Source organism: Rhipicephalus microplus, chromosome 9 (genome assembly GCF_043290135.1).
Source record: "Rhipicephalus microplus isolate Deutch F79 chromosome 9, USDA_Rmic, whole genome shotgun sequence".
Lineage (NCBI taxonomy): Eukaryota > Metazoa > Arthropoda > Arachnida > Ixodida > Ixodidae > Rhipicephalus > Rhipicephalus microplus.
The window spans coordinates 79,016,772-79,030,031 of record NC_134708.1 but is presented as its reverse complement, the minus strand read 5'-3'; the positions used below and the strand labels follow the sequence as shown (position 1 = coordinate 79,030,031).

The 13,260-nt window shown below is 45.2% G+C and overlaps 1 protein-coding gene across 3 annotated transcripts in view; it reads left to right on the top strand.

Annotated features, from left to right (window-relative positions):
- The window catches only part of LOC119163186 (multidrug resistance protein mrp-7), a 102,915-nt gene that overhangs the window by 19,536 nt on the left and 70,119 nt on the right, over positions 1–13,260 (top strand). For all 3 annotated transcript variants that reach the window (XM_075873921.1, XM_075873920.1, XM_037415132.2), the window contains exons 4-8: positions 5,739–5,879; positions 7,055–7,189; positions 7,861–7,931; positions 11,209–11,325; positions 12,872–13,003. In XM_075873921.1, the coding sequence (XP_075730036.1) occupies positions 5,739–5,879; positions 7,055–7,189; positions 7,861–7,931; positions 11,209–11,325; positions 12,872–13,003 (596 nt within the window). The remainder of the gene's footprint in view (positions 1–5,738; positions 5,880–7,054; positions 7,190–7,860; positions 7,932–11,208; positions 11,326–12,871; positions 13,004–13,260) is intronic.

Here is a 13,260-nt window from a genome sequence, read left to right as displayed (position 1 = left end):
AATGGCAGAGAACTTAAGCTGAAAATTTACCTTTTTTCCATTAAGATAGAATTTATCGAAGTAGAGGCATTAGGCCAACATAAAAAAAAAGAAAAAAAGTTTTTTTTTTGTCGAGCCTGGTGGCATACTTGTCACCACCCCGTTATAAAGGGGACGCTCATAGCATCCATCCATCCATCCATCCAGCAAAGCGTTGGAAACAACTTTTTGAGCATCGCGTTGCACTGTCAGCGCAGCGCGCTAAAACGCTACATTCCTTAGAGTTACTTGTATGTGCCTCTTCTAGTATAAAGGCATACATACAAAACTTCAAAGTGTTTCTATGGCGCCTCAGATATGCGCAATAATTGCTGTTTAATTGACAATCGTACAGCTATAAACGCTAAACCTTGAGGAAGATTGGTGGGCGCTGCGAATGGGGTTGGGATTTCAGTGCCGTTTGAGCTACCGTTAGGGTGGACAAACAGACAAATATACAGACAGACAGACAGACAGACAGACAGACAGACAGACAGACAGACAGACAGACAAACAGACCAAAATTTTTTCATCGAAGGTCCCCAAGAAAGACTATCGTCTTCAAAAAAACAGGAAGCTTCTTTGAGCATTGCGATTTATTTCAGAAAAAAAGAAAGGTATGGCCGAGCAGGTAATGGGCGATTGGAACAACGGAAATCTAAGAAATTATTTCCTGAATCGCAGTGCATACTTGGTCGGCATTATTGTTTTTCTTCTATTAGAGACGAAAGAACATGCTGGAGATGCTCACGTTACTTTTCAAGGGACGCCAAGGCAGCGACGTGAAGCAGAAATCTTGACAACGGACGCCTATTACAGACACACACGTACCCAAACCTTGCCAAGCTTCACGTTTATTATCCTGATGCATACCTCAGCGACACATGCCCCTCGTGTGGACACACGGCGACACTCGCACGCATGCTTTGAAAGTGTAGAAACACTCCTCCCGAATCTACCTCGAACAAGTGGGAGAGGTCTCTTGGAGCTCACTTCGAGTGGACCAGCAATCGGCCGTCCAACAGGCCCACGAAGCGGCCGCCAGGTACTCCCTGTTGGTCTCTATACGTGGGAGACGCAAGCTTCGCGCTAAGTGCGTCCTGCAGAACTGAAATAAAGTTTTTCTTTCCATTCCATTGCTCATGAGCGGGCGTCTGACGTTCGTAAAGTGAAGTTGGTGTAACGCAATCTTTACTCGGCCAAGAACGCTGTTTTTTTTTTCATAGTCAACAGGGTAATATACATGAACGCATCTGTTACCCAGGCAAAGTGCAATGAACGACTATTTCAATAGACACCGACGGTAGTGGTGTTACGGTACGCAAGCTTCAGCGTTATCGTATCAACAATATTAGCCAGTTGAAACACCGACCACATATGCTACGCCATTATGAAAAAGGTTCATTGGTTTTACGTAGTTTCCAATCGCACTCTTTCTTCCAAGCAGCTGGTGTTGCTGAAGATTGGCAGGTCTCTGGTGTCGCTTTCAAGGCGGCTTTGGCGATTACAGTCCCACTTCCGCTGATGAAGAAGAAGAAGAAGAAGAAGAAGAAGAAGAAGAAGAAGAAGAAGAAGAAGAAGAAGAAGAAGAAGAAGAAGAAGAAGAAGAAGAAGAAGAAGAAGAAGATATGTGGGGTTTAACGTCCCAAAACCACCATATGATTATAGAAGACCCCGTAGTAGAGGGCTCCGGAAATTTCGACCACCTGCGGTTCTTATTGTGCACCTGAATCTGAGCACACGGGCCTACAAAATTTCCACCTACATCGGAAATGCAGCCGCCGCAGTCGGGATTTGATCCCGCGATCTGTGGGTCAGCACCCGAGTACCTTAGCCACTAGACCACTGCGGCTGAGCTCCTATTTCCGCTGATGATATCACTTGCACACAAATACTCTATGATTGAATGTGCGGGAAACAAAATATTTCATGGCGCACCACTGTCTTCGTTTCTATTCGCTCGATGAACGCACATAGCCTGACGAACACGCACTCATACTCGCTTATAAGCGTCGACGTGAACTTGCTTGAACCGATCGACGCCATCCTTGTTTAACGGGACAGAAAAAATGTGAAATCACTCCAGAAAAGCAGAAAATTAGAAACAGCAAAGAACGAAAAACCTACACGGGTGATGCTTCGTAACAATAATTCGAACAATCTGGAACATATTCTTCACACACTTTCTTTTTTTATTTTCCTTTATGTTACGCAGCATACCAAAGTAAGCGTTCGTGGACTTCATGTAGAAGCGTATATAGTAATAAAGGGCGTGCTTGGACTTCGTAACCCTGGCTGTGCTGCCACAGAAAGTTGTCGCCGAGTATAGCTTACTACCACAGCTGTTGTGTCTGTTTTTCTCGTGGTCTTGGTGACTTACCACGATGTTTAGTTTTATCCTTGACTCGCACTAGTTTTGGTGCTTCATTTCACCAACGTTATTGAGGTTGAGGTTATCAGCTGACGTTCTTCATTATTGACGGGAGATCCTGTTTTTGTGCAGCATCCTAGCAGGTGTGCTGACGCGCTAGTAAGCGCCAGTTTACACAACCGCCTTGTAAATTAATTTTCTATGCAGTTATTACATTCAAGTGGACATGGCGTGGGGGATGATTCATCAGCTCATTGAAGCGAAGGTTGTTTAATTTTTACTTGGGCTATGTCGCTGATCGAGTGCGCCATCGAGAGAGTTCATTTCGAATTTCTGGTGTTTTTTTCAAAACCGTTGCCCTCAGAGATGCTCCCTTGCGAATGAAACATTACCGTTTGTGACGCGGCGGTAGATTTGACCATTGTTTCACACATATCAGAGTACACGGCTACGTAATGCCTGGTGGCTGTTGTGGAGCAATATATACATAAAATGCCAGTATAACGGACACATCTCAACATTTCCCAAAGCACTGTGCGTGCGGCGGAACTGTGATGTTCATTTTCGGAATATGTCTAGTGACTGCTTATCACAGCCAATTTCATGTAAGGCCTTCTGCTGGAGAAAGTTCAATTCTGTAAAATCGTTTAGAATATTTTCAGATGTAGGATTAACTTGCATGGTAAACCGTGGCGTATTTGGTTAACTCAAAACGGCCTAATTTGACTAGCACTTTGGCACACACTTGTTCTTACCCCGGAGTCTGTCTGGCTGCAATTACGTTATCAGCACTTAGTATATTTCCTTAGCACCCATTTCTCAGTTTACGCGAGGAAAACAACGGGCGTGTTGCTGTCCTGCACCGACACCTTCAAAGCAATTCTTCCATTCACACGGGTATCTAGCTATTCTAAGATAAAACTAAAAAAACTGTCAATGGCTTGAACAATTTTGCTAGTTGTGAAGTTCTCTACATAGAGAAACTTGTGTGACGAAATCGAGGAGTGGTCAACACTGTATCGCTAAAGAGCATGTACATGGTGGGCGCAGATGAAGGTGACAAACAGTCGCGGAGTAGGCGAATGAATCCTTTCCGTGATGCCACATCGCCGTGACCGCACCGACGCCAGTGTTTGTTCTCGGGGTTGATAGTATAGTACCGAATATTTTAAATCGTTGAAGACTTTTTATAAAGACACCCGTCAATCTCAGAGTGTGTGAGCTTCTTATACAATGCGTTCTCGAGCTGTGAGGTCGCAGCGGACGCAGACCCGCGGAGCGGACGCCACATGGGGTCGTCGGTACAGGCGGCTTGATTGATTTGTGGGGTTTAACGTCCCAAAACCACCATATGATTATGAGAGACGCCGTAGTGGAGGGCTCCGGAAATTTAGACCACCTGGGGTTCTTTAACGTGCACCCAAATCTGAGCACACGGCTCTACAACATTTCCGCCGCCATCGGAAATGCAGCCACCGCAGCCGGGATTCGAACCCGCGACCTGCGGGTCAGCAGCCGAGTACCTTAGCCACTAGACCACCACGGCGGGGCAATGGTACAGGCGGCTTGAAAAAGGTAATAGTTTCCCGTAATAATTTATTTGAAAGATTGTGCCGAGGAAGCGAACCACCACAGCCGATTTTGGGACGGCCAGGTGAGCGCCGCGATCTGGACCATGTGGCTGACGTGACCGAGGAGCAGAAACGCGAGATCAGAAGTGCATTGCAGGATAGCCCGAGCTTCTCGGGCAGCTTAGTTTGCTCTGAGCTCGTTCGCGGTGGCCGTGGCACGAAGACAGCGTGGAGCGCGTGATAGCAGCGTTGAGGAAATTGGCTACACGAACGTGCATGGCGTTGGAAACGCATGTGGAACATTTGCGGCGGCTGTCAAAGAAACACCGCGCGCGTAAAGCCCATTGATCTTGGGGTTTGCGCGTGCGAGCACGCCAGCGCCGCCACTCGCTCAACATTTTAGCAGTGCAGCGATGTCAGCGTAATTGCCATGCTTTATTTTTGCCGACTCAACAGCCGCCTCTCACAGGTGTGTTCGTGGGCGTATTTGCTCTTTCGCACAGGTACTCTCGTTCCACCTGCAGAATGAAAATTTACACTCACGAAGACAGCGAGGCTGCACACGCAGCACTATATACTCGTTTCGCTTCTATCAAGTATTGCGGCTAGATGAAAGGACAGGTGGTCACCAGGGGCGTTCGCATCTTGTCGGCAACGCGGCTGTGATTGGATATGTCGTGAGCGTGGTGAAATTGAATACGAATCATAGGGAGGTTTAAAATAACGTTTGAAGGTGTTGCGGGCGTTGCTTTAGTTGCGGGCGCCATGTGAGTTTAGAATAGCGTTTAGCGTTCAGTGCGATATTACCATTCTCAATTTTAGAATAGCGTTTCCTACCCATAGGAGAAAGTCTAGGGACATTCGCCCCGACCGCAACCCCCAATGCATGAAATATACACAGAGTACTTCGCGGGCCTCGGGGGCCGTGATCGCCGCACGCAACTTCGAATTTTGTGCGGGCGGGCCGTGAATGCGAACGGTGACAAGCGTTTCTACGCATGTGCAGAGGCAGCGGCCGCACCGCAAAGGTTCGCGGTGCGCTATTCTATGCCTCCCTTATAGTAGCCGCATGACGACGTAACCTTTACTTCTGCGTGCGCGTGTGCATAGTCTGCGCGATAAAGCTGGTAGATGAACCGTGCGCTCGCTGGTGTTGCGGCGTGAGCACTGCTTCTGGTCGAGAGTGAAACTGGTGGGCGGACTCGATATTCACCGCGGTTGAGAATCGGTTGATAATTAAAAGAACGAGGCTTTCACCTTAGGGTTCCCCTGGCCAAATGCTTCAAACGCTTGCAGGGAAGTGAGTCGTGCAACAGTCACACGTTGGTCGCGTAATATGGCATACTTGTGGATAGTGCTGCTTCCTTCTTACTGCCTTGCTTTACGGAATGTTTTACAAAACTTATCATTATTCGGGAGTGCTGCCGGATGCAGATGATACAGCAATGCAATATGAGAATAACTGGGACGCTGTTTAGGAACGTGAAAGAAAATTGCCAATTTTCGCTGAAGTATGGGATAACTTGGCGGCAGGATGTTTTTGCGTGCTTAATACCGCAGGCCGCACAAACACATGAATTATACTACACACTCACAGTGATGTTAAAACTGTGTGAAAAAAACGAACACAGCGGAAGAAATGAACTGCTTTCTTGATCGAGTGTTCGTTCTTTCCCCCTGTCTTAGCAATTTTTTTTTTGTTCTGCGATACTCTGACTTTTTTTGTAAATAGTTTGGTAGTTACGATCTAGCAGCTGACGGGTGCATTTTGCGCTCAGATCACCTTGCTGCTGGTTTTCCTGGGAAGGCTTCGTCGTAGCCTTCCACCTTCTGGCCTCTGCTGCGCACTGTACGGGGCACTGACCGTCGCCGCCGTGGTGGACCTGGTTCGTTTTCTCGAGCGGATTCACAATGCCGAGGTAACGTGTCTTTGAATGGGCAACACGTGCACTGGTAAGGCAATTATGCCAATTCAAATTTTCGGAGGCACGAACAACGAGGGAGAATGTTGTTTCTCTTTCAAGCACTTCTGGTTGAGCACTTTCGGTTTTTCGAATACTTATCCAAAGTCTTCTGAACATGAGCCTGCTACGAAACAGGTAATTTCGGAGGAAGCTAAGCGTTGTATACATGTGATATCGCAGTGGAGGTTTACTGATGATAAGGTAGAGTGAGCTGTCTAGATAGTTAATGAAACTTTATTGAGTTAGTTTAATGAAAGAGCAGATGCTTTTCTTCTAACCAGCCGTATTTCTTTATCATCTGCTGAAGCTTGATCAGCCACGTGAATCTATTGACGTGGTTTTCAAGATCCACTTCTAGAGCGCGCACAACATTTGCGTACGTAACGCTATAAGAATAAATGTCACGAGACAAGGATGTCGACGTTCAGCTGACTCTGTCAATCAAAGGAACGGGTTAGTTACCTCAAGCCGATTTTTAAAGCTTCATTGACGCCTGAAAGCTACACAAGGCACTTATGATACGTAAGGTAGGTAACTTCAGAACATGTTTTTTTGACAGGCACCATGTTCATGAATATTGTGAACATAACGAAGGAACCTAATGAAAAGTGGCGTTCACCTGTGTTGTTGTGTGACACCAAGTATGTTGTTTGTATGCGAATTGCTCAAAAAGAAAACCTTTCGATTGATGAAAAAAAAAGGTGTTCGCCTCCAACTCGAACACTGCAGCTTCACATTTCCGGTTCAGTTACGTCAACCACCGGGGATAACCAGTAGGCTAGCTGATTCCAGTTTCGCAATGATTTATTCAGCAGTTAGAAGCGCGTAAACACATAATAATTTGCCGCACTCAGCGTGCCTGGTATTGAGACGTTCACTTCTCGAATTCAATGTGATTTTCTTTATAGAGTCAAGCTTTGAAATGGGTGCATGCAAACTATTCAGATTCTCGCAATTCTCTCCGCGCTTTCTCTGCTTTCGTAGAACTTATTTATATCATTCAAGGTGAGTACGAATGTAGGTGCACGTGTGGTTTTTTCACTTCGCCGTTTTATATAAATGCAGTTATTGGGACCTGAAATCTAACCTGCGATCTTGTACTCGAACGGAAGATGTGCTTTTCAACGCAGGATATCCACATTACTGATGTGGAGCTTCAGAAGCCGGTGATGGTGGTCAGTGTTTTGCTAACGTTTACGACCATCGGAAACTTCGTCATCGCTGGTCTCCAGGACACTGTGTTTGCGAAGTCTTCCCGTATCAAGGTGAGAGGAGTGAGGAGGGTCTCTCGAATGCACCGAGGCGGTTGTCTGCATATTGCGAAATATCGGTTCTTGAACAGCCGTGCAAGACACAAGCTTCTGTCAGGGTTGTTTCAGAGGTGCATCTATGTATATTGGTTTCAAGTAATCAAGCAGTTTTGATGTATTCCTTAGGGTTAACCCAAGCGAGTTGCTTTTGCCACCTCCACCACCTGCTGCCGCCATAGAGAACGAGGGTCAAGAGCTGCTCAAGCTGCCTTTCTTGGCCTTTACCATTCTATAAGAATTTCGACGATAGAAATAAAAAATGAATGAATAAAAGTAGAGAATTTTTTCGCCTATGTATGCTGCTGTTTAAAAATTTAGGTGCTACCACAGTAATTATTTCAAGCGTTGGTTTATGAGATTGCATTATCTAAAATATAATTAACTTGTATTTCTTGTACAAATAATGTTGGAATTGTGCTATGATCAACCAACGCTCCACAAGGATTGCGCCCCCATTAGGAAATATTTGTAAATTCTTATCAAAAGACACGATATACGAGTAGTATCCGAAGTATAAGATAAATGGGTGGTCTATAAGGCCCATACTAGAACGCAGCTGCTGTTGAATACGATTTACGATTATATTAACAAAATTACTGACTATAATTTGGTAATTTCACTTTCAGATACCTTCCGGTCCCAAGAACGAAGATGACATGTCACCATTTGGAAAGATTATTGTCGCTGCCCTCTTCCCGTAAGTGAACGTTCCACTTAGGCGCTTGCAAAATATGCGATTGACGAGATGAGCTATGTGAATGGTGAATGCTATGGACATTTGACTGGAAATGCTACAGTAGCCTCAAGAGCTAAACGACAACAGAACAGCAACCAATTGTATCGCACAGGAGCCTAAAAGAAGGAGGCTGTGGGCCACTTTTGTCACTGAAGTTATTTTTGGTTAGTTGTCCTTGTAGTCTTGATATCTGGTGTGTTATAACCTCTGCAGCTTCGCACACAAATATTTGGATTACGTTGACAGTGTTTATATTATTTTTTGCTGTAGGAAGCAGGTAGTCGGCTGAACGAATTAGTGTTCAAAATGAGGAAAAATTGCTGAATTTGCACAAAGTGAATGAGGATGAGTGGGCTAAGCAGTAGGCTCGCTCTGTGTTACCCTTAATCACCCGCGACAATGACATGTCATGCATGTGTATGAGAGCCAAGCGGTGTACATTTGTACGTATTAATTATTTTTCATGACTGGCATTTGTGTTGAAATGTGAAATTCGTTTTACCTTTATTATTACTGTTTCGTGGTATCAGATGTAGCCTGAAGCTGGCAAAAAAATGTCTTGGCACGTTTTCACGGTGTTTCTTTTTTCAGTCTTACGAAATTAATCGTAGAGCCTATCGAGACGTCGTGTACTGCACAAGCCAGTCACCCGTCAGCAACATCATCATCATCATCGTCATCGTCATGACGTATTGCGGGTATCTCGCATGTGTTGTATCGTGATGGCAGAAAGAGAATGTGTGGTCTGGAACGTGCTTCTTTTTCATCGTCATGAGCATCATCTTGTAATAGATCATGATCTCTGTCATTCACCTTACAGCATTCACCTAACGTGCATACCTCATCGCTGCGGACATGAACTGCAAGTGTCACGCCCACGTGGTCGCACCCTCACGATTTCTTCTTCATTTCGCCCCGAGCACCAACAGATTGGAATGGCCTTTCCCACACCATTGCAGCCATTACTAATCTATCAGACTTCGTGGACAATGTAACAAACTTTCTTACCGAGTGAATTCACCTGGCTATACTGTATACCCACCCCTTAAGTAATACCCCCTTGAGGGCTTTTTAAGAAAATGAAGTGATGTGAGGTATCTTCATCGTCCGCTGCGGCTATGGCGCACAGCGCCGACGCCAACGTCTCGGCTATGAGGAGCTTCGCCCTTAAGAAACAAATTATTGATCGTGCCTCAGTCCGGTAGGCTGTACACAGCATGCCATGACTTCCACATCAAGATGGGAGCGCATAATGAACACTGGTAATCAATAAGAACATTTTCAAAACGTCGTTCATAGAGCATACACACGGCATGGCACGCGCTCCCGCGTAATAGTGTACCCTACGTGTCTGCTCATATATACGCTCTCACACTGCGCTTCAGCAACAGGAAAGGCAGATATTCGTAGCTTGAGCCATGAACCAGTGGAACCTGTCCACGCCTCGCTGGCTTCTGCCTTGAAGGCACGTTAATCACCCATCGACTTGCCTCTCTGCGGCTCTTATTGCAGTAGTGTTTTAAATGGGGAGAATCTCGCGCTCGGGTCTCATACTATGCATGCGCAGCCCTCCTCCTTACATTTATTCAACAACTACGCGTCACTATGTCCACTTCCCTCCTACCTTAACTTTTCTCCTGTCATGCAAGGAGCCTCTGCTTACGTACGCTCGCTTATAACCGCATGCGCAATGGCGGTGTAAACACCGCAGGGAGGAATGCCTAGAGAAGAGGGACCCCCTCTTTGGCATAGAGTTCCCTAAAATTGACTAGAGGGTGACATTGGCGCTGCGATCGTTCAGCGACCATGGAAATTATGGGTATGACATATATTAGCCTAGTGTTCGTGCTTGCAGGTGGCGATTCGCACTTGTGGCCTCGTTTATTGCTGTCTTTTCGTTTTGTTTCGAAGGAAAGAGCACACCGTTTTTCACTTCGTGACCCGATTTGAAGTAGTAAGTCTGAAAAAATTGAGGTGGTGAAGCGTAACTGCCGAACATTTACCGATTGTAGTTTCGCGGCCTGTCACAGTCGACATAGGACTTACGCACCTAATACATACGTGGTCGTGGGAGGCGTGACTCACTGAATGGATCCTGGGAAGCCAACTGGTGACCGTGGGTCAGGCCCGTCAAACCGCTATAGTCAGTAGAGCCTTGGAAGAAGGGCCCCACTCACGATGAACCACCCTTTTTTAAAAAAATAAATGTTGTCTCTCTCTTCGTGACAAAGCAGCTTCAAGCCATGCGAAACCAGAATGAACGTAAAGTACGAAGACTAGGCAAATCTATCTAATACCCATAATTCCCATGACAGCTGAAGTGCTATGTGTTGCAGGCCCCGTAGACACGAGGGTAAGAGTTCCCACTAGTGTATATTTAGGAAACTATATGCTCCTCGGCGCCCCGCCACGGTGGTCTAGTGGCTAAGGTACTCGGCTGCTGACCCGCAGGGCGCGGGTTCAAATCCCGGCTGCGGCGGCTGCATTTCCGATGGAGGCGGAAATGTTGTAGGCCCGTGTGCTCAGATTTGGGTGCACGTTAAAGAACCCCAGGTGGTCGAAATTTCCGGAGCCCTCCACTATGGCGTCTCTCATAATCATATAGTGGTTTTGAGACGTTAAACCCCACATATAAATCAATCATATATGCTCCTGGGGACCCTCTCATATGCATTCTTCCCTGAAAGCGTAGGAGAGGAGAAGGCGCAGGAGAAAAGAAAGAGAGAAAGAGAATCGCATGCGCGAGGGCACTGTAAACGCCATTGCGCATGCGCGTCCCCTCCCCCTTTTTTCCTATTCTTCTACACTTCCCCCTTTATCACAATGAGTTGGTTCTTAAGTAGAGCAGAGGATGTAGGTAAGCAAATACCATGGTGTTTGTCCCATGGCCCTTCCTCCTTTGGTCTCCTTGTCCTAATCACGCTGTTTCATCACCTGCCCTAAATTAACTGTATCAAGTGTAAAATGTACCTTTTACAACAATACAGTGAATAATTTATTAACAGAGTCCTACTCACTTATGTAAAATCATTTTGACGGCGGCTGCGTTGGCGCTAGGCTATGGTCCAGTGCAAAAGCTGTTATTAGCTCGATAAGCGCTTTTTTTTCAATTTGTGGCAGGAAGTAAGACACAAAAAGCAGAAAAAAAAGGTTAAACAAGGAGGCGGTTACTATAACTTACAAAACAAGTTGTTTTAGGAAACCTTTCTAATTTATGTGCTGCTTCTTTTATACGCAGCCTCTTTCGAGAGCAAATCCGTGGAACCAAAGACATGGACTCTGAATTTCCAGAGCTGAGACGTGGAATGAGGTGTAAGGACTTGGTGACGTACCTCAACACGTTCATCACACGTGGGCAAGTGTCGAGAAATGTCGCAGTTGGTCATTCATCGCACGTAGGAGAAAGCTCTTCTTTCTCAATTTTGAACAACAACGTGGATATAACTCAACAAGAAAACGGGAAGAAAAATTTAGTGTTCTGCCCCTCCTCAATTAAAGATGACAGCTTAAAGATGCCAAGGAAAAATAAAGTTTTCGGCTAGATAAAACTTCAAATTCACACATGAAAACAGGAAGCACTTATTAACATAATACTGACAACACAACTGAAACCTTAAAACTTCTACAGGAAAAAATGTCTTGCACATATAAATTCTTCTTTTAGTTTACAGACGCCATAGTGATTAGTTAAGATATGTCAGTTCGTTACACTTGTGAAATAAAAACTGGCTTTATATGGTATGAAAGCATTATATATAACAATTGAATATATTGCACCATATCTACGTAAATTCAGTGACACATGAAATGATAGAAATCTGCCACAGCAAACAGGAACTTAACTAACGAACAGCTGTCGACGGCTCTAGTTGCTTTATCGGCTGAACTAACATAAGCCTCAAAGCAACTGCTTGCAGAAAAATACCAGCAATTACCCGAGGACACAGTTAAGCAAGAGCAGAATTAATTTGGAAAACACAGCTCACCATATTTATTATCACCGCTTGTACGCCTGTGGTATTCAAAATTGTAACTTGCAAGTGGTAAAAATATGAAACAAATTTACTTGTAGGGAGGTGTACTTATTATATAATGTTTTGCATGCCACAGCCTGTCTGTATTGCGTACGACGGGCTTAGGTATCCACCCCATACCTGTCGGTCATCAGCAAAGAGTGCTCGACATTAACGTTAGAGGTAGTATTAGCTATGCATTAACTTTTGCTTGTGATAATCCTATGTTGCGTTTCATTGCTAATTACCTTACAGTGACATTTCCATTGAAATGCGTATGCCTTCTTCATACATATCGCCATAAAGCATTCCGCACTGCAATGTGTGCTTTCGCTTCACGTGCGTATCTTCCATTAACTAATTCATGGATGCCTGAATGAACCAGGGTAAAAAAAAAACGTTAAAAATCAATTGGTAAGATTTTCTAATGGGTAGTGTCGTGGGGTGTGAATAATCAATAGCAGTGAGAATCATGTCTATTATTACGCTTTATTATTTTGCTCCACAGTTGCAAGAATGAATGGGTAAGGGAATACACACCCAGCAAACCTTATAGAACTTTTCACCTTATATGAGTGCATATGGTAGCCTTCATACTGATCAAAAACTTCTTTATGCATAACTGGCTCTCTGCTTTAGGTTTTGTATGCCTTATGCTTTTAAGTCCTAGTTTATATGGCCTAGTAGTTGAATGAGTTTCTCCCAATTTCAGCCAAAAAAGATGCTGGAGTTCTTTGAGTAGCCCCTGGTCAGTTAGTTTTGAAACCTCACTTTATTGTCTAAATTATGCTTCTTAATAACGCACTTATATATCCAAAGAACCAACCATGCGACAGCCAAAGCGATGATTTCTGACTAACCAGAGTTCTCTCTTCAATGACACCGCAGAAAAAAGGACGTCATCAGGCGTCGCGTCTTCTTGAAGTCTATGATTGGCGTCCTCTGGGTGGACGTGGTCCGAGTCACCGTCTGCACATTGGCTTATTTCGGATGCCTACTTGCCAGGGTGCCTGCACTCGAGTGAGTCTTCGTTTTTAAGTGCGAAGCAGCTTAGAATCGAGCTCGATCCGGTGTTTGGCATGACCATCCTTATTGCGCATGCGCGTCTGGTCTCCCTCTCCCGTCTCTCCTACGGTCCCCCGTATCTCGCCTCGCAACGCCGGCGCAGAGAGCGTCTGCTAACCTATCCTAGCTCTCCCCCCCCCCCTTTTTTTTCTCCTCTGTGCATTCCTACCCGCTGCCCTAGCCTATCTTAGTTCCCTTTTTCTATTCTAAGC